The sequence below is a fragment of the Aethalodelphis obliquidens genome, unplaced genomic scaffold, assembly GCF_003676395.1.
Source record: "Aethalodelphis obliquidens isolate GAN/ISIS:26980383/991018 unplaced genomic scaffold, ASM367639v1 scaffold14, whole genome shotgun sequence".
In the NCBI taxonomy this organism is placed as follows: domain Eukaryota; kingdom Metazoa; phylum Chordata; class Mammalia; order Artiodactyla; family Delphinidae; genus Aethalodelphis; species Aethalodelphis obliquidens.
The window spans coordinates 14,729,793-14,749,471 of NW_020837958.1; the positions used below are offsets into that span (position 1 = coordinate 14,729,793).

At 43.4% G+C, this 19,679-nt stretch overlaps 1 protein-coding gene across 1 annotated transcript in view; it reads right to left on the reverse strand.

Annotated features, from left to right (window-relative positions):
- Nucleotides 1-19,679, reverse strand: part of KIAA1549L (KIAA1549 like) — a 134,177-nt gene that overhangs the window by 111,756 nt on the left and 2,742 nt on the right. Inside the window, exons 2-7 of the mRNA XM_027115069.1 lie at nt 18,876-19,484; nt 16,739-16,854; nt 13,902-14,121; nt 12,942-13,075; nt 6,960-7,122; nt 5,397-5,456 (exon numbers count right to left, since the gene is read on the reverse strand). Of these exons, the coding sequence (XP_026970870.1) occupies nt 5,397-5,456; nt 6,960-7,122; nt 12,942-13,075; nt 13,902-14,121; nt 16,739-16,854; nt 18,876-19,484 (1,302 nt within the window). The remainder of the gene's footprint in view (nt 1-5,396; nt 5,457-6,959; nt 7,123-12,941; nt 13,076-13,901; nt 14,122-16,738; nt 16,855-18,875; nt 19,485-19,679) is intronic.

Sequence of the window (19,679 nt, forward strand, 5' to 3'; positions counted from 1 at the left end):
TGCAGGAAACATGATTTTGTAAATGTTACATAACCTGCTGATTTCCAAAATGTGTTGCATTGTCTCTCTCGAGCATAAACTCTGATGGGTTGTTGTTGTTTCCTCTGTAAACGTTTCTTTAGTTGGCCTTCTTAGCAGGTAAAATAATCTCTACAAATCCACGGCTTTGCAGGGGAGAAAGAAATGCAATTTTCTGCAATTTAGGAGAGATCTTGAGCGAGCTTCACCAAGCTCCTTGGTTAGTATTCCAGGCAGCAGCCCATCTACTGCTTGTTTAGGACAGCAAGGGAGGGAGGAGACAGGCAAGGGAAGAAGGCGGTTTGGGAGGGCCTGCTTGTTCAAGCACATCTTCCAGGACTTGCAAAATCTTCCTCCCTCCTTGTAATGGGCTGAATTGTGTCCTCCCACCACTCACATGTTGACGTTTTAACTCCCAGGACCTCAGAATGCGACTGTATTTGGAGATAGGGCCTTTCAAGAGGCAATTAAGATAAAATGAAGTCATCAGGGTGCGGCCTAATCTATACGACTGGTGTCCTTATAAGAAGAGAAAACTGGGCTTCCCTGGTGGCGCAGTGGTTGAGAGTCCGCCTGCCGATGCAGGGGACATGGGTTCGTGCCCCAGTCCGGGAAGATCCCACATGCCGCGGAGCGGCTGGGCCCGTAAGCCATGGCCGCTGAGCCTGCGCTCTGCAACGGGAGAGGCCACAACAGGGAGAGGCCCGCATACCGCAAAAAAAAAAAAAAAAAAGAAGAGAAAACTAAGACACAGACATACACAGAGAGAAGATGGCCATCTACAAGCCAATGAAAGAGACCTCAGAAGAAAACAACCCAACTGACACCTTGATTTTAGACTTCCAGCCTCTAGAGTTATGAGAAAATAAATTCCTGTTGTTGAAGCTCCCCCAGCCTGGGGTACTTTGTTACGGCAGCTCTAGCAGACTAACACCCTTCCGTCCCTCCCCTTGAAACTGAGGAGGACCCTGTGGGGCTCCTGGGCATGGAAGCCTTTCTGTCCCCCCTTTCTTGTAGGCGAGACTCCAGCCTCCGTGACCCTCCCTGGGTTCCAAAGGGCAGATTCCAAGGGTCGCTAATCAAGGGAGAAGCAGCCAAGAGACCACCTGAGGCGAGATTAAAGGGACCAGAGAAGCTCATCAAGATTAGGAGACCGACCACCTGAGATGACAGTAAAGGCGTTCAGACCCTGCACACACCCTAATCTTATCAGCAACCCCACCCTTGAACTATTGCCATAAAACTCCTCATCAAATCCTCCCGGTTGGGACACATAGTTTTTCAAGGCAGGAGCTTGCTGTGTCCCCCTTTGCCTGGCAAAGCAACGAAGCTATCCTTTTCTACTTCACCCAAAACTCCGTCTCTGAGATTCAGTGTGTCACCAGTTACAGAGAAGCTGAGCTTTTTTTTTTTTTTTTTTTTTTTTTTTTTGCGGTACGCGGGCCTCTCACTGTTGTGGCCTCTCCCGTTGGGGAGCACAGGCTCCGGACGCACAGGCTCAGCAGCCATGGCTCACGGGCCCAGCCGCTCCGAGGCATGTGGGATCTTCCCGGACCGGGGCACGAACCCGTGTCCCCTGCATCGGCAGGCGGACTCTCAACCACTGCGCCACCTGGGAAGCCCAAGAAGCTGAGCTTTTGGCATCACCCTTTATGGCCCGGCTGGTCACTTTTCCTCCTACAAGCATCTGTCCTCTCTCTCCGCTTCCAATCCTTGCTTCTCTAATTTTCAGAGCTACTGTCTGGCTTTTGAAAAACACAAGCAAAAATTTTTTGCTGTTTCATAAATCTCAGCTGGGAAATGTCAAGGAAGAAAAAAGGAAACTGCCACCCAAACACCCTTTTACTTCCATCCACCCTCACTGTCAGGACACGCCCGGGCTCCACCAGGATCAGCGCGGGGGTGCCCGGGAGAGAGAAAAATGCACGCCTGGCATTCCTCTGACTTTCATTTGGGTTTTGTAAAGCAGTGCAGAAAGTCCTACGGTCTTTAAATGATCTTTAAACAAATAGACAACCATTCACATGGACATGCCCCAGACGTCCACAGCTTAATGCCGCACCTTTTGATGGGTACACATTTTGCGAAGAGGAAGCTCCTGGGTGGGACTTTCAACGTAGCTGTTTTGAATTGGTTATTTAACCCTCATCTTCAGCGTGCTGTCTTTTCCTATCTCGGCTTACTCCACCCACTTCTGGTCCTAGGGAAGTAACTCCTTGGCGTATAAGACAGGATCCAAGAAAAGATGCCAATTCTATCACTGAATGGCATGCAGTTTTTAAAAATAAACCAAACTTTCCAAAATATAGCAGAGGGAGGAACACTCCCAAACTCATTCTACAAGGCCACCATCACCCTGATACCAAAACCAGACAAAGATGTCACAAAGAAAGAAAACTACAGGCCAATGTCACTGATGAACATAGATGCACAAACCTCAACAAAATACTAGCAAACAAAATCCAGCAGCACATTAAAAGGATCATACACCATGATCAAGTGGGGTTTATCCCAGAAATTCAAGGATTCTTCAATATATGGAAATCAATTAAATGTGATAAACCATATTCACAAATGGAAGGATAAAAACCATATGATCATCTCAATAGATGCAGAAAAAGCTTTTGACAAAATTCAACACCCATTTATGATAAAAACTCTCCAGAAAGTAGGCGTAGACGGAACTTACCTCAACATAATAAAGGCCATATATGACAAACCCACAGCCAACATCATCCTCAATGGTGAAAAACTGAAACCATTTCTTTAAGATCAGGAACAAGACAAGGGTGCCCACTCTCACCACTACTATTCAACATAGTTTTGGAAGTTTTATCCACAGCAATCAGAGAAGAAAAAGCAACAAAAGGAATCCAAATCAGAAAAGAAGTAAAGCTGTCATTGTTTGCAGATGACATGATACTATACATAGAGAATCCTAAAGATGCTACCAGAAAACTACTAAAGCTAATTAATGAATTCGGTAAAGTAGCAGGATACAAAATTAATGCACAGAAATCTCTTGCATTCCTAAACACTAATGATGAAAAATCTGAAAGAGAAATTAAGGAAACACTCCCATTTACCATTGCAACAAAAAGAATAAAATACCTAGGAATAAACCTACCTAAGGAGACAAAAGACCTGTATACAGAAAACTATGACACTGATGAAAGAAATTAAAGAGAATACAAACAGATGGAGAGATATACCGTGTTCCTGGATTGGAAGAATCAACATTGTGAAAATAACTCTACTACCCAAAGCAATCTACAGATTCAGTGCAATCCCTATCAAACTATCAATGGCATTTTTCACAGAAACAGAACAAAAATTTTCACAATTTGTATGGAAACACAAAAGACCCCAAAGAGCCAAAGCAATCTTGAGAAAGAAAAATGGAGCTGCAGGAATCAGGCTCCTGGACTTCAGACTATAGTACAAAGCTACAGTAATCAGGACAGTATGGTACTGCCCCCAAAACAGAAATATAGATCCATGGAACAGGATAGAAAGCCCAGAGATAAACCCACACACCTATGGTCACTTTGTTTTTAGTAAAGGAGGCAAGAATATACTCTGGAAAAAAGATAGCCTCTTCAATAAATGGTGCTGGGAAAACTGGACAGCTACATGTAAAAGACTGAAATCAGAACACTCCCTAACACCATACACAAAAATAAATTCAAAATGGATTAAAGACCTAAATGTAAAGCCAGACACTATCAAACTCTTAGAGGAAAACATAGGTAGAACACTCTATAACATAAATCACAGCAAGATCCTGTTTGACCCACCTCCTAGAGAAATGGAAATAAAAACAAAAATAAACAAATGGGACCTAATGAAACTTAAAAGCTTTTGCTCAGCAAAGGAAACCATAAACAAGACGAAAAGACAACCCTCAGAATGGGAGAAAATATTTACAAATGAAGCAACTGACAAAGGATTAATCTCCAAAATTTACAAGCAGCTCATGCAGCTTAATATCAAAAAAACAAACAACCCAATCCAAAAATGGGCAGAAGACCTAAACAGACATTTCTCCAAAAAAGATATACAGATTGCCAACAGTCACATGAAAGGATGCTCAACATCACTAATCTTTAAAGAAATGCAAATCAAAACCACAATGAGCGGGGCTTCCCTGGTGGTGCAGTGGTTGAGAGTCCGCCTGCCGATGCAGGGGACACGGGTTCTTGCCCTGGTCTGGAAAGATCCCACATGTCGCGGAGCGGCTGGGCCCGTGAGCCATGGCCGCTGAGCCTGCACATCCAGAGCCTGTGCTCTGCAACGGGAGAGGCCGCAACAGTGAGAGGCCCGCATACCGAAAATAAAACAAAAAAACCCCAAAAAAACCACAATGAGGTATCACCTCACACCAGTCTGAATGGCCATCATCAAAAAATCTAGAAACAATAAATGCTGGAGAGGGTGTGGAGAAAAGGGAACCCTCTTGCACTGTTGGTGGGAATGTAAATAGATACAGCCACTATGGAGAACAGTATGGAGGTTCCTTAAAAAACTAAAAATAGAACTACCATACGACCCAGCAATCCCACTACTGGGCATATACCCTAAGAAAACCAAAATTCAAATAGAGACATGTACCACAATGTCCACTGCAGCACTATTTACAATAGCCAGGACATGGAAGCAACCTAAATGTCCATTGACAGGTGAATGGATAAAGAAGATGTGGCACATATATACAATGGAATATTACTCAGCCATAAAAAGAAACAAAATTGAGTTATTTGTAGTGAGGTGGATGGGCCTAGAGTCTGTCATACAAAGTGAAGTGAGTCAGAAAGAGAAAAACAAGTACAGTATGCTAATACATATATATGGAATCTAAAAAAAAAAAAATGGTTCTGAAGAACCTAGGGGCAGGACAGGAATAAAGATGCAGACGTAGAGAATGTACTTGAGGACACTGGGAGGGGGAAGGGTAAGCTGGGACGAAGCGAGAGACCGGCATGGACATATATACACTACCAAATGTAAAATAGATAGCTAGTGGGAAGCAGCCACATAGCACAGGGAGATTAGCTCGGTGCTTTGTGACCACCTAGAGGGGTGGGATAGGGACGGTGGGAGGGAGACGCAAGAGGGAGGGGATAGGCATATATGTATATGTATAGCTGATTCACTTTGTTATACAGCAGAAACTAACACAACATTGTAAAGCAATTATACTCCAATAAAGATGTTAAAAAAAAGAGAGAGAGAGAGAGAAAGAAAGAAAGAGAGAGAGAGAAAGAAAGAAAGAAAGAAAGAAAGAGGAAGGAAGGAAGGAAGGAAGGAAGGAAGGAAGGAAGGAAGGAAGGGAGGAAGAAACCGGATAGGGTGAAAGGGGAAATGAAAGAAGAGATTACCTGTAATTACCCAGTAGTCTCTGGTTGTTTCTGATATATCAAGGTTGGGGTATTCCAGTGCTAAAACAAACAAGAAACACACCAAATTACTTTCACAGGTTTTATATGTAAATATTGTTCAGAGAAATAGACATAGCTGACAAAATACCAAGCAGCTAAATCCTGCTTTATCATTCTTGGGAATTCCAGGACATACAGACTGAAACTTGCTATTCAGAAAACTAAAATACTCAGTAAAGGGCTTTTGGGTGTCTGCTTTTGGTTTCTCCATCAAAACCTTCTTAAGTGAAACACTTCCATTGTCAAGACCTACAGGTAGAACCTATCTTAACAATAGCTTTCTCTTTAAAAATTATCTAACCATCACAACACTTTTAGGAATAATTATTTCTTGAACGGATTTTTGCAGTGTCAAGGACTAAGTTTTATAGCGAAATGTAACAGTACCATTTCTTTACAGGTGTGGTGACCATCAGCGTTAATACATGTAAAAGGCTTAGCATAGTACCTGGCACATAGTAAGTACTCAATAAATCATAGTTGTGTTATTGTTATTATTCTCAGAATATCAAGATAATGAAAAAAGAAATTCTTCATGTGCTGCCAGGTGACGTAATGCCATCTTTAATGACATCATCTTTTCCATAAAATCCAGAAGCATCTTTCCCTAGTATATGGAAAGTCACAAAAGCTTGCCATTAAACAAACATTAAAAAAAACTCAGTGTCTACTATGTGCTAATAAGTACATTCACACACATTATCTCACTTAGCTACCATATATAAAAGAAGGAAATAGAAACAATTTTGCTAATACATGTTTAAAAAAATAACTTGCCCAGTGACCTTTAGAAATGTACCAATGATTAAATTTAAGAGCATAGATCTTTACTTCCTTTGGCTACCAAGTAAATGTTTGGGTACAAAATGTAGGCTGCATCGTCTTCAAAGTCTATGACTGCTGAATGGTAATGAGGATTATGTAACTGAAGCATTAGAGGAAGATGAGGCCACAAGCCTACGGGGACTTCATTAAGTGAAGTCACGATGCTGACTGCACATGAGTTGCATCATAATATCTATAGCCCGGGCAAGGGCTGTAGGCCCAGGAACATCTGCTGATGGCAGAAGTGGAGGAAACCATAGCAACCCAGATTGCCACAAGGACAGATGCTATACCAGGCAGTGTTATAAGCTCAGAAGGCAGACTGCTTGGGTTCAAACCCCAGGTTCCACGTCTCGCTAGCTATGTCAGAGTAGGCATCTTGTTAAAACTCTTGGAGTTTCAGTTTTCCCATCTGCAAAATGGGGTTAATTCTGCACCTACCTTATAGGGTAGTTGTGAGGATTAAATGAGATACGAGATAAGTGAAGGGTAAAAGCACTTACTGCTTTTTTCAACGTATAATAAAGTTTTCACCAATTCAATCCCCATTGATCACATATTTCAGTTGTGATATAATGACAAAAGAGGTAGCATGTGGCCTGGCACCATGGAGGTTTGCTAAACAGACAGGGCCCCGGAGAAGATGGCAGAGTCCCTGTAGGACGTGGACATACTCACGTTCGGCGATGGTGAGCGGCGGGTAGGTGAGGTAGAACCCCACCAGCTCAGCGGAGAGCTGGCGGAGGAGGCTGCTGGCCACGGTGCCGTTGAGGAAGGAGCTTCGGTTGCCCACCACGTACACCAAGGTGACTGTCTGGGAGGCGTTGGACGTGCTCACCATCTGAATCGACACAGGAGGAAAGGGGAGGGAGACATGCCAAATAAGATAAGGGTCTGTTTCATGGAGGCCGTGGGAGGAGAAGTTTAAGGAGAAGTTGAGGTTAGGAATGAAAGGGAGGTGGGAAGAGAGCAAGGAAGAGATAAGAATAACAGTAGTTGTCACTTACGGATTGCTTGCTTACATGCCAGACATCGTGCTAAGGGCACATGATCTCATTTAATCCTCACCGCAACCCTAGGAGGTGTATCCTGTTATGACTCCCTTTTACAGAGGAGGAAACTGAAGCCCAGAATGATCAAGGGACTTGCCCAAGGTCACACAGCTAATAAGTGACGGAGACAGGATTCCAACCCAGGCAGCCTGACTTCGGGTTTTAACCACTGGTGTGTGTATCTTTTCCAGGGGCTAAATGGTCTCAGGCTACTTTTATGGTTCTGAAAATACACAATAGAGCATAGGAATGGTAAATTTAAGGAGGACTCAACTGCTCAGACAGAGAAAGCCTGAGTCAAACTTATGGGGGTTTTAAAGTTGAAAGGACAGGGAATGCACACCGTCCATCATCAACCTAGTCATGGACAGCGTGACTGAACCTGATGACAAAAAGAATTCAGAAATAGAAAACAGCTTCTTTAGAGAGAGATTCCATTTCCTTGTGGTCTATTAATTCAATGTAAAACATGTTAATATTACTATGAGATGGTGTGGTTTTCTTCTCGAATCTTGTCTAAGTCAGTTTTTTAGTTATGAGGAAATGAGACTTTTATAGGTCAATGTATACATAAAAATATCCCACAGATGAGCTTTGAAAAACAGATGCGGTAGGAAGGCATTCCGCCTGGTGAGACACTCTTTATGGGCTTCTGTGCTGGCGTCTGCCCCTTCCCCCTCCAGATCCATTTGCCACCCTGCCCTCATTCTGCTCAGTGCCCCCAGAGGCAGACCCCTGTGGACCACATCAATGGGCTCCTTGGCCCCCTGGCTTCAGCTGCAGGGAGCTCAGGAGGATGTGGGAGAGAAGGAGGAGAGTGAGGTCAGAGTTGGTGTCAGGGACTCCCTCCCGTGGGGTCACAGCTCACGCTGGGCAGCTCTGGCTTCAGGCTTCCCACAACTGCTGGCTCTTCTCACCGCATCAGCCCCAACTGTCACAGCCTTGGCAGCTGCACTGTCCCTGTGGTTTCCCTAGAGCCCGCCCACACTTCTACAAAGTCCATTTCATTGGACTTTCCTCAAATTAACTTCATTTGAATGTGTCCTCTCTTTCTGCCGGAAACTGATACCCAGTCTGTCCCAGACCTTTGTGTGCTCAGACATAAATATCTCTGCAACGTTCCTTTTAAACCTTACTTTGAAGAAGACCGTCAAGAATAGCTTCTTCATGTTATTTCGAACTTGTTCCCATAAGTGGAAGTTCCTTTTAAATTCTCTAACACAGTAGCGAGAGTCCCATGATTAACGACATACGGAGTCAACTTTTCTGGTCAACTATTACTTCCTTTCCAACAGTATTTCTGGAATGTGGTTTAGCCACAGATATTCATGCCTCTCCCAAGGTACCAAGAAAAAAGGCACTTCTTTCTGAATAATTCAAAAGACCTCACTGCACTGTCACCTATAAAAATAATAACTAAAATAACTTTGCAACCTTTATCTCTATTCTGAACACTCTATTTTTTTGCTTTTCAACAAAACTAAATCTCACTGGATCCCAAAGAGCTTGCAATATGGTATCTCTGTACATACTACACTCGACCAAGTAAGTTATACATTTTTTCAGATGAGAATTTTTTTATTGAGGAGACATCATTGACATACAACATTATATTAGTTTCATACTTTTTTGTGGTAAAATACACATTACATTTTAATCATTTAAGGTGTACAGTTCAGTGGCATTAAGTACATTCGCATTATTGTGCAACTATCACCACCATCCATCTCCAAAACTTTTTCATCATCCCAAACTGAAACTCTGTACCTACTAAATAACGCCCCATTTCTTCCTCTTCCTAGCTCCTGGAAACCACCATTCTATTTTCTCTCTCTATTAATTTGACAAAACTAAATACTTTTTATAAGTGGAATCATACAGTAGTTGTCCTTTTGTGACTGGCTTCTTTCACTTAGCATGATGTCCTCAAGGTACATTCATGTTGTAGCCTGTGCCAGAATTTCCCTCCTTTTTAAGGATGAATAATATTCCATCGCATGTATATACCACATTGACTTATCCATTCACCCATGGATGGACACTTAGGTTGCTTCCACCTTTTGGTTGTTGTGAATAATGCTGCTATGAACACCAGTGTTCCAATATCTGTTCAAGTCCCTGGTTTAAATTCTATTGGGTATATATCCAGAAATTGAATTGCTGGACCATATGGTAATTCTATGTTTTTTTGAGGGAATGCCATACTGTTTTCCACAGCAGCTGCACCATTTGACACGTCCACCAGCAGTGCACAAGAGTCCCAATTTCTCCTTATCAATGCTTATTATTCTCTATTTTTTTATATAATAGCCATCCTCAATAGGTGTGAGTGGTATTTCATGGTTTTTATTTGCATTTCCCTAATGATTAGTCATGTCGAGCATCATTTCATGTGCTTATTGGCTACCTGTATATCGTCTTTGGAGAAATGTCTATTCAAGTCCTTTGCCCATTTCTTACTTGGGTTGTTTGGTTTTTTTCTTGCTGAGCTGTAGGAGTTCTTTACATATTCTAGATATTAACCCCCTATAGATACATGATTGGCAAATATTTTCTCCCATTCTGTGGGTTGCCTTTTGATTATGTCCTTTGAGCCACAAAAGTTTTTAATTTTGATGACATCTAACTTATTTATTTTTTCCTTTGTTACCTGTGCTTTTGGTGTCATATCAACAAATCACTGCCAAATCCAATGTCATGAAGCTTTTTTCCCCCATTTTCTTCTAAGAGTCCTACAGTTTTAGCTCCTACATTTAGGTCTTTAATCCATTTTGAGTTAACTTTTGTATACAGTGTTAGGTGAGGATCCAACTTCATTCTTTTGCTTGTGGAGATCCAGTTTCCTAGTAGTATTGGTTGAAAAGATTGTCCCTTCCCCCACCAAATGGTCTCATCAAAACTCATTTGACCATACATGTAAGGGTTTATTTCTGGGCTCTCTATTCTGTTCCATTGGTCCATATGTCTGTCTTTATGCCAGTACCATACTGCTTTGATTACCATAGTTTTGCACTAAGTTTTGAAATCAGGAAGTGTGAGACCTCCAACTTTGTTTTCCTCTTTCAAGATTGTTTCGGCTATTTGGGGTCCCTTGATATTTCAGGTGAATTTTAGGATGGATTTTTCTATTTCTGCAAAGAACATCACAGGAATTTTGATAGGGATTGCATAGGGATCATTCTGGGTAGTATTTGACATCATAACAATACTAAGTCTTCCAATTCATGAGCACAGAATGTCTTTCCATTTATTTGTGTTTTCTTTACTGTACTCTTTTTTTTTTCTTATAGCTAAGAAAAGTGTGACCATTCTTGGGGGCTGCTTAACAACAACTTCATAAATAAGAAGAGATCCACAGGCCTGAAACCAAGGTCATATCACTGCTCCTTGATAGTCATGCCTTGTGCCTTGCAGGGGATACTTTCCCATTACCCCTCTACTCTTAGACTCGTATGGGTTCTGACCGTATCTCTTACTTCCCATTCACTCATGCCATGATTTATTTGGCTAATTAGACCCACAACGCTGACAGAATGGAAAGCTGTTGTTTTCATTCTTAGTATCCATTCTCCCTTCTTCCTTGTCAGCACCACAATTCTCCTTGGGGAAACACCTCCTCCTCTCCAATCAGTTCATGTGCTTTGGTTGCAGTTGTCCCACTCAGGTTCCAGGAGTGGGCATCTCAGCCAGACTTAGTTGACTGGGATGTTTCATATCCTTGACCACAGTTACTGGTCCAGAAATGGGCACGTGATCCAAGAGGGTTCAATGAAAACTAATCCAGGATTTTGACTGGAATGACACAAAAAAGGCACTCTGGATCCATGAGACTGTAAGTAATAAGGATGAGGCAAACCTGGAGGTGCCAGGGGCCTGAGGATGATGCCGCCCAGAGCAAGGCAAGCCAACAGACGAAGAGAGAACTTCATGAAGAAATCATGTAAGCACCTGGATCCAACTGCTCCTGAAGTAAGGAGCTGTAAACCTTGCGGTTACATGACCCAATCACTTCCTCTTTTTTGCATAAGCCTGTGAGCTTGGATTCTATTGCTTATAATCAAAAAGTCCTAACTGAGTCTACTATACTCTAGCCCCTAATATCAATGCTATACAAGTATAAAATAATTAAGTCACTTTTTTGATGAATCTCTGAACAAATTAAATATTTGCATGGTCTTATTCCACAAAAGATCCAAGGTGCCCCACAAATTACATTTAATACAATAAAATGGTAATTTATTAATTATAAAACCAGGTCCTGAAAAAACAGATTAAAGACAACCCTGGGGCTTCCCTGGTGGCGCAGTGGTTGAGAGTCTGCCTGCCGATGCAGGGGACGTGGGTTCGTGCCCCGGTCCGGGAAGATCCCACATGCCGTGGAGCGGCTGGGCCCGTGAGCCATGGCCGCTGAGCCTACGCATCTGGAGCCTGTGCTCCGCAACGGGAGAGGCCACAACAGTGAGAAGCCCGCGTACCGCAAAAACAAACAAAAAAAAGACAACCCTGGGGTGATGATTAACATGTAGCAATCTATGCATGATATAGGGGCCTAGAGGGTTACTAAATCCACACAAGAACTTTGGCTCTGGGCTTCCTGCCAGCCAAGGCAAAAAGTGAAAGAGGGTTAATAAAACAATTCACCCAAAGCTGTGGATAGGTTCAAGAACATCTAAAATCTATTTAGATGCAATTATCTAATTGCCCGTTGTAGTCTTTTCCAAGGAATGTTTGTTACTTGCTTCATAAAGTTTCGTCTCACGGCCCCTGACTATCATACGACAACACAAGAGAGGATTCTTAAGGCCAAGGGCAGCTTATTTATCTTGGTGTCCCTTCCAGTGCCTGATAAAGAGAAGCTAGTTGATAAGTCTGTGCTTCTTGAATATAATTAGAATATGTTCCACTGCCAAGCTCCAATAAGACTCATGTACCTGTGAGGATCATAAATGCAAACAGAAAGAAAAAGGAGCTGAGTCACACTCCTTACATAAATCTTATGTCTGTGACATGTTTTTAGATCTTAGTCTAATATGAACCAGATCATAATGAGATACTTCCATATATACTTTGGGTGAATCTAGAAAAGGACGACTGCTCATTCAAATTAAAATTATGCTTTTCACATCATATTGGCTTTGCTGATAATTCACTTATGCTAAATGTCAATTTTAAAACCACTGAGCCTGCGCGTCCGGAGCCTGTGCTCCGCAATGGAAGAGGCCACAACAGTGAGAGGCCTGCGTACTGCAAAAAAAATAAAGTAAATAATAATAATAATAAATGTATTAGAAAGGCTTAAGGAAGCTTCAAGCCTTCCCAAGAAAGGCTTGGGAAAATAAATATTAAATCCCAAATCACAGCAGGTACACAGTATCACAGCATCTCCCTTGTCATGACCACCACACCCCAGACATCCTCATCATTGCCAGGCCTGACTCAACTCGGTGGCCCCAAAGTGGCACCCTCTCCTGTTGATATCACATGCCCGAAGTACAAAGTTACATTTACACCAGGCAGCTTTGAAATGCGGGACCAAATCACTTCTTGCCAACATTTGTGTTCCGGTTGGCCTCTGTCAACTACACAGCTGAAGCACCCTCCTCCTTACCTGAATCGTCAGGTTGCTTTTAGTATTCAGAACTTTCCTCTGGGCGTCCTGGAAGGCCCTCTGTAGCCTGTGTTCCATCGTCTGAGCAAACTTGCAGGACCGTATGTTGTCCGACTGGCTCACAAACTGTAGCACTAGAATGAGAGTAATAAATCAGTGCTCACCAAAGCTCTGTGTCTTAGTTCCTTGAACTTAATAGCAGTCATGATATAAAACGGCATGATTTTACATCAGAGAAATCAGGCAAATAAGGACAGTTGCAATTTTGGAAGTGGCTCCTAAAATGATTTATAACATAGAAGAATTAAAAGCGGGATCTAACCTGAGATTCCCTCCAATGCAAAGGATTTTGTGATTTCATTTGATTGGCATACGGAGACATCTGCTCCAAGACAACAGAATGGCTTAAGAGTGATCATGTCTTCTATTTCTTTGCAGGGGAAAAAAACAATCAATTGGCCTGCATGACTAAGTTGTTTGAGTCTTTCAATTTCAATGGTTCCTCTACTCTCGTGGTTTACAAACCACAGATCAGAGTCACCAGGGAGTTTGAAAGAAAGATTCCAAGGCCTAAGCTCAGAGATTCTGATTCAGGGGCATCTGGAACATGTTGCTGCAAAGCACAGATTTTATGGACGCTCAACTCTCCTCAGTAACCACTGCTAATACAGGAAAAAAAAAATACAGTATATGATGCTCACAAGTACGATATACTCATAATTATATAAATTGGGAAGAAAGACTCCTGTGAAGGAATATTTCTAATGAGTCCAGGTTGGAAAAGTTTAGGCTGCTGTGCAGGGAACTTGGACATTTGCTTAGTAAGGCCCTTGGAGGAAGGTACACAATGACTCTAAGAAATAACAGAGCAGCCAGTGATGCAGTTTTCAAACAGGTGTCCTCTTGGTACCACCGCGGATCCCAGAACGGATAGGAATCCTTTCCTTCTGAGTTACTTGCCTGTTTTCAGCTGCAAGTAGCCTGCAGGCTGGGGAGTCCACGGGGAGGCAAGTACTGCCACAGACTGCAAGGCTGGGATGTGTTGCTTCAGATCTGCAGTGACATTGCTGATCCCATAAACGCCCAGCGTTTCAATCACTGCAGCAGGCAAGTAGACCAGCCTCCCTTTGGTAGCATAATAACCAACAGTGACGTTGTGAGAATGTTCCAGCATGTCCACCTACAAAACAAATGGACCCACAGAACTCAGTGTTCATTTCCATGGTACTTTAAGTTCTTCTTGGTGTTTCTTAGAACCACAACTGTTACTCAGCATGGCTAAGTAATAGGACACTCCCATTTGCCAAATATTCTAACAATCCCATAAGCCTATGGGGATTGTCAAGTCTCAAAATACAAGAATACAACAAAATATAGTTTATATTGAACCTACGGATATAGGATTCAATCTATATTTAATTTAATTCTGGAATAGAATTAAACGTGTGGGGGTTTTTTTATTATTATTCTTTAAGTGCCTCAGTATAATCCTGTGAGCATCGATTAGCACCCAAGAAGGCAGGCAGGAGACGGCAGGCAAAAGAGATTTCCAGGGAATGGAATGCTGGGAAAAACAGCTGTATCCTATTTCTCATCATTTATAAACATTAAAAGGCAGAAGTGATAGATTAAGTGGAGGCCCTTCAGGACAGGGGTCAGGTAGTAAATGAGGTGAATTCCTTTCTTTAGAAGCTGAGAGAAGAACTGTTCAGACTTCACTCCATTCTTAGCTTGTGACTGGTTCAAGACCAAGGCAGGGATGGGCCATGGAGAGTTTCTCTTACAGCTGAGTCCTAAGGGATATTGATGATCTGAGCTCATTCTGACCCAACTGGAAGATTCTGAGACTTTCGATTTTATTCTTACTTTGTTTTGTTTTCTTAGTGTTTTATATCAGCAGTTCAGGGTGTTTTTAACACCTGCTTTCCTCCCCCTTATTCTTGCATTTCCATTAGGAGTGTCATGTGTACTTGCCAAAGAAACCAAGACAATTGATTTTGCAGCAGGCTGGGTATGCCTTTGCTTCCTCCACACTGTGTGCTCCCCAGCACGTTGTTACCTAAAGGCAGTGTTCAAGGTGACTTTAGGTGACTTTCTGGATGGAACATGGACTCAGCACCAAATGCCACCAAGTCACCCAGCAAGAAAGTTACTCCCATTCCAACCCTTCCAATTACCTCAAGGAGCAGGTCTCAGTTTGAGGATAATTGACTTTTAACACCTCTCTAATCCTTGCTAACCATATTTTTAAACAAACAAAGGAACACCAGGCCCAGCCTTAATGCCTTCTGTAAGCAACAATGTCTAGCTTGAATTTAACAGACTGTTTCCATTATTTTCATTTTTATTTTTATCTTTTAAAAGTTTTGGCCACACCGCTCAGCTTGCAATATCTCAGTTCCCTGACCAGGGATTGAACCTGGGCCATGGAAGTGAAGGTGCAAATCCTAACCACTAGACCACCAGGGAACTCCCTATTCTCCTTTTTATGATTACCTTTTATTTGTGGCAAATGATCCTGATTGCCATTTATGGTGGTAATATCAAACATCCTTTCAACAGAAACGTGTTTAAGTGGTTTTTTTTTTAATTTTTTGGAGTATAGTCAATTTAAAATGTTGTGTTAGTTTCAGGTGTACAGCAAAGTGAATCAATTATACATATACATATATCCACTCTTTTTAAATTCTTTCCCATATAGGTCACTACAGAGTATTGAGAAGAGTTCCCTGTGCTAGACAACAGGTCCTTATTAGTTATCTATTTTATATACAGTAGTGTGTGTATGTCAATCCCAATCTTAAGTGTTTTTTAAATAAAAGCTGATTTTAAAAAAAACTAACATGTACTAATTGTCACAGCGGTCTGTGATGATATGCAAAAAAGGCAAAAGCTGTGAGAAAATTTGCAAACAACCAAAGTTTAGTGAAAACTGTCTCAGGTAACCACATGGAAGCATTCACATTTTCAAATAAAGTTTCTGGTGCAGAAACCACAGATGCCTCTCGTGGAGAGCATTTCTTCTTTTTTTTTTTTTCAGAATTACATAAAAGAGATTAACCATGACCAATAAACTGTGTACCCAATCTCCTTCCTAGTCCTTCATGTGGTGGTGGGGAAGGACCCCTAATCTGAATGCAGCTGGGGCACAAAGCATCAAAGGAGGAAGCGACAGCAATATTTTTTAGTGATGTAAAGGGTTGTCCATTGACTGCCAATCACACTTACTGCTTGAAAACTTGGAATCAAACCAAAAGGGTGCAAAGCAAGGCTTCCATCACTTAGATATGCCATCAAAATCAGCTAGTGGCTGTTCAATAGTTCTTGGCATTAAAGTGTTTAGAGAAAAAAAATGTTTACTTCCCTATCTGCTGCTGGCAATTCAAGCAAAGGTGGACTCAGTTGACAAGTCAGAGTAATTTTTAAATGTCCAGAAATAAATCACTAATTGTTCACAATGGTGAGGAAGATAAAGGAAAAACACAATGGATGATTTCTGCAAAATTACACTGACACAATTAAATACTTTCCCCAAACAACAGGATAATGGGACAATTTAAAACAGAACCTCCAGGCTTAAAAAAAAAAAAAAAACTAGACATAAGGCAATTATCCTCAGTTTTCCATCTCAGAATTTGACCTTCTCCAGCTACCATGCATTAGCTATTTGCCCAAATGATGAAAGATCCTACTTCTGTTGTGGCTATGGTACCCAGGTAGGAGGAAAACAATCTAAACAGACTCTGGACCCAAGAGGAAGAGATAGATGAGCCTGGTTACAAAAGCAGGGGGCTTACATGAGCCAAGACGTCATTCTGGTGAAATGCCTTCCGCAATGCCTGTGTGAGCCCTCTGGCTACATTAAACTTCAAGGCTTCACTGATCTGCACCCTCCTTTGGGTCAGAAAGAGAACTGTGGGGCGAAACAGAAGCATGCAATCAGCATAAGGCAGCAGACCTCCTAATTAATGAGCCCTCCTCTCCTCCCCAGCTACCCACCACCTCCTACAGGCTCTGAGCAAAGCTAGTGGGCACAGGTCCAACCAATGGGGCAGCAGCTCCGTTGGTCCCGCTCAAGTCCTAAGGAGAGAAGGCCCCAGCCATTCGTGTGGCCCTAGTGGAGAGAGAGCTAGCATGCTGGTGGTACTTCACTTCTGACCAACGCTGCCTCTGACCCTGAAAGCCAGGCTAAGCCTTGCCTGCCCCTGACCGGTCTGCATGCAAGGAAATTCCTGGAACAGCATCCCTGAGAACCTCCTTAACTGCAGGCCCTGCATCCTAAAACAGCCTAAATCAACCCTGCATCGGGAGGTGCAGTCCTCACCCCACAAGCAGGACAGAGACAGGAATGCAGACCTGGCATGGAGAAGAGGCATTTGTGATTGAACATGACAGGTGCTAGGTGGATGGAAGCCTAGGATGTGGTTGGAGGCCCTTGGAGGAGGATCCAGCTCTGACTTGGGCAAGCGGGTGGGGATCAGGGAAAGTTTCCGGGAGGAACTGTCGCTTCCACTGAGTCTTGGAGGATGATGGGCGTGAACCAGGCCCAGGCCGGAGGGACTGCCCCCTGCCACTCCCAGCAGAGGGAAGACCAAGTGCAAAGGCACAGGGGAGAGAAGTGAATATTTCAGCCTACAATATCAGGCTCGGTCCTGGGGCAGCGGGCAATGAAGGGTTTAAAGCAAAGGCATGTATTTTAGGAGGCTCTCTGGATTCCAGACTGGAGAACAGATTGGAGGGTGGGGGAAGTCTGCAGGCAGAGAGAGAAATCTGGCTGTGGTTTCAGAAATTTAGGTGAGCGATGGTGACGGTGTGAACCAGGGAAGCGGCAGTGAGGGTGGAGGGAAGAGGTATTTAGGAGGTAGAACTGGGAGGAACCGGTCGTTGACTGGGGGTGGCTGGGGTGAAGGGAGGTTGTGAAGAAGAGGGAGGGGAGAATGTTCCAGATTTCTGCACCTAGGTGGCTGGGATGTGGAAAACCAGATGGTATAACTGCTTGAGAAACTGAAAAAGATACTGTGCTTTCTGCTCTGCCTAGTTTCACAATTTCCCATTTTAGAATAAGACACATCTCAAGAGATAATTTCATTTAATTCTTTGCGGGGTGAAGAGGAAGGCGGGACATGAGCATTCAACACTGGCATGTTCTTTCAAATAACGTGTCTAATGCTTTTTATAGCAGACATTGCCACACTATTAAAAGCATCCTGTGCCTTCCTGGCCCGTCTGCTGCAACTCAGAGGCGGGGGCTAAAAAAGACAGTATCTACGCGACTTTTTCAAGAAGGTCTCCTTTTTAACATCAGAAGAAATCTTGGGCGCCAACATAATGTACGGTAGCTGTACTGTTAGTATCTGCTGGTTGAGAAAATACATGACAGAAAGCCTTTCTGAGTTCTGTAGCCCTTCCCAAGATTCTGCATTTTACTGATCACATCATTCACGCGTGTGAGACATCACCGAGGTCTCTACACGCAAACTTTGGTGTACATTTGTTGTCTCAGACTCGCTGGCAGAACTGGTTTCCCAGGAGCCTCTGATATCAGGATGGATCCCAGGACTAGAATCCATGTCACATGATGCTCCTCTCCTCTGTCACTCGATAAAGATCAGGGCTTCTCAACCTCGGCATTACCGGTGTTTTGGGTTGGATCGTTCTTTGTCGCCTGACTCTCCCATGCACTGCAGGACGTTTAGCAGCATCCCCGGTCTATAACTCACTAGATGTCCGTAACACCCTCTCTACCCTCCAAGTTGTAGACACCCAAAAACATCTCCAGACATGGCCAAATGTCCCCTGGTGGCTGGGCAGGGGGGCAAAATCGCCCCCTGGTTGAGAACCACTGATCTCAAAGAAATCTAATAATTCCGCTACACCTCTGAGGCCACGATGCACTTGCTGCTTTCAAGTCAAATCAGGACAGTGGACTCTTACCTGTCTTCACCAGGAGCTTACTGGACATCTGACACTCCAGGTTGGATGCCATTTTGCCAGTTGTGACCATGGCCATGGACACAGAGGGAAGAGCGATGTCTGTGTTTTCTGCTGACAAAGGCGGCATCCGGGTGGCCCTTACTGGTGCAGTGATGGACGTCAAGGCTGCCGTGATTGTCAGCGGGCGTGCGGTGGACACCTTGGGCGTGTCTGGGTTGGTGGGGTTCAGGAAGCCCGTGTACATGGCTTGTGGTTTCCTGGGGAGGTGTGTTGTGGACAACAGGCCAGAGGCAGTGCCCGTGTTCCCTTGCATGGCCATGGGAGTGCTCACGGTGTGTGCTGTTCTTGCAAACATGTAGGTCGGCGTGAACGAGAAGGCTGGATGGGCTGCCCCTGGTGTCGCCTTTGGGCCAGATGCTGCGTTGCTTGTGACGTTTTTAGCTACAGCAGTGGTCCAGCTGCTCTTGACTAATCCCGAGGCCACGGCCGAAGGGCTGCTGCCGGCGCCCTTAGCAACCAGGGCTGCAGACAGCACCAGTGGACTCGGTTTCCGAAGAAACAACATGGTTGCTGTTGTTGGTTCTGCCTTGGGCGACACCGAGGAGTCCACTGCAAAGAGAGAAAAGCGAAGTTTGTCATTGGTCCGGAATGCACACACCACTGTGGGAATGAATGGATGTAACTTATGGATTTGCTGGGGTGAAAAGTCTCTGAGCATTGGAATTTAGGCAAAACAGCTTTAGGTTCGTTAAGTCGATTAACCATAATGAGAATGCCACTTAGAGCAAAGCTATGGTTGGAAAT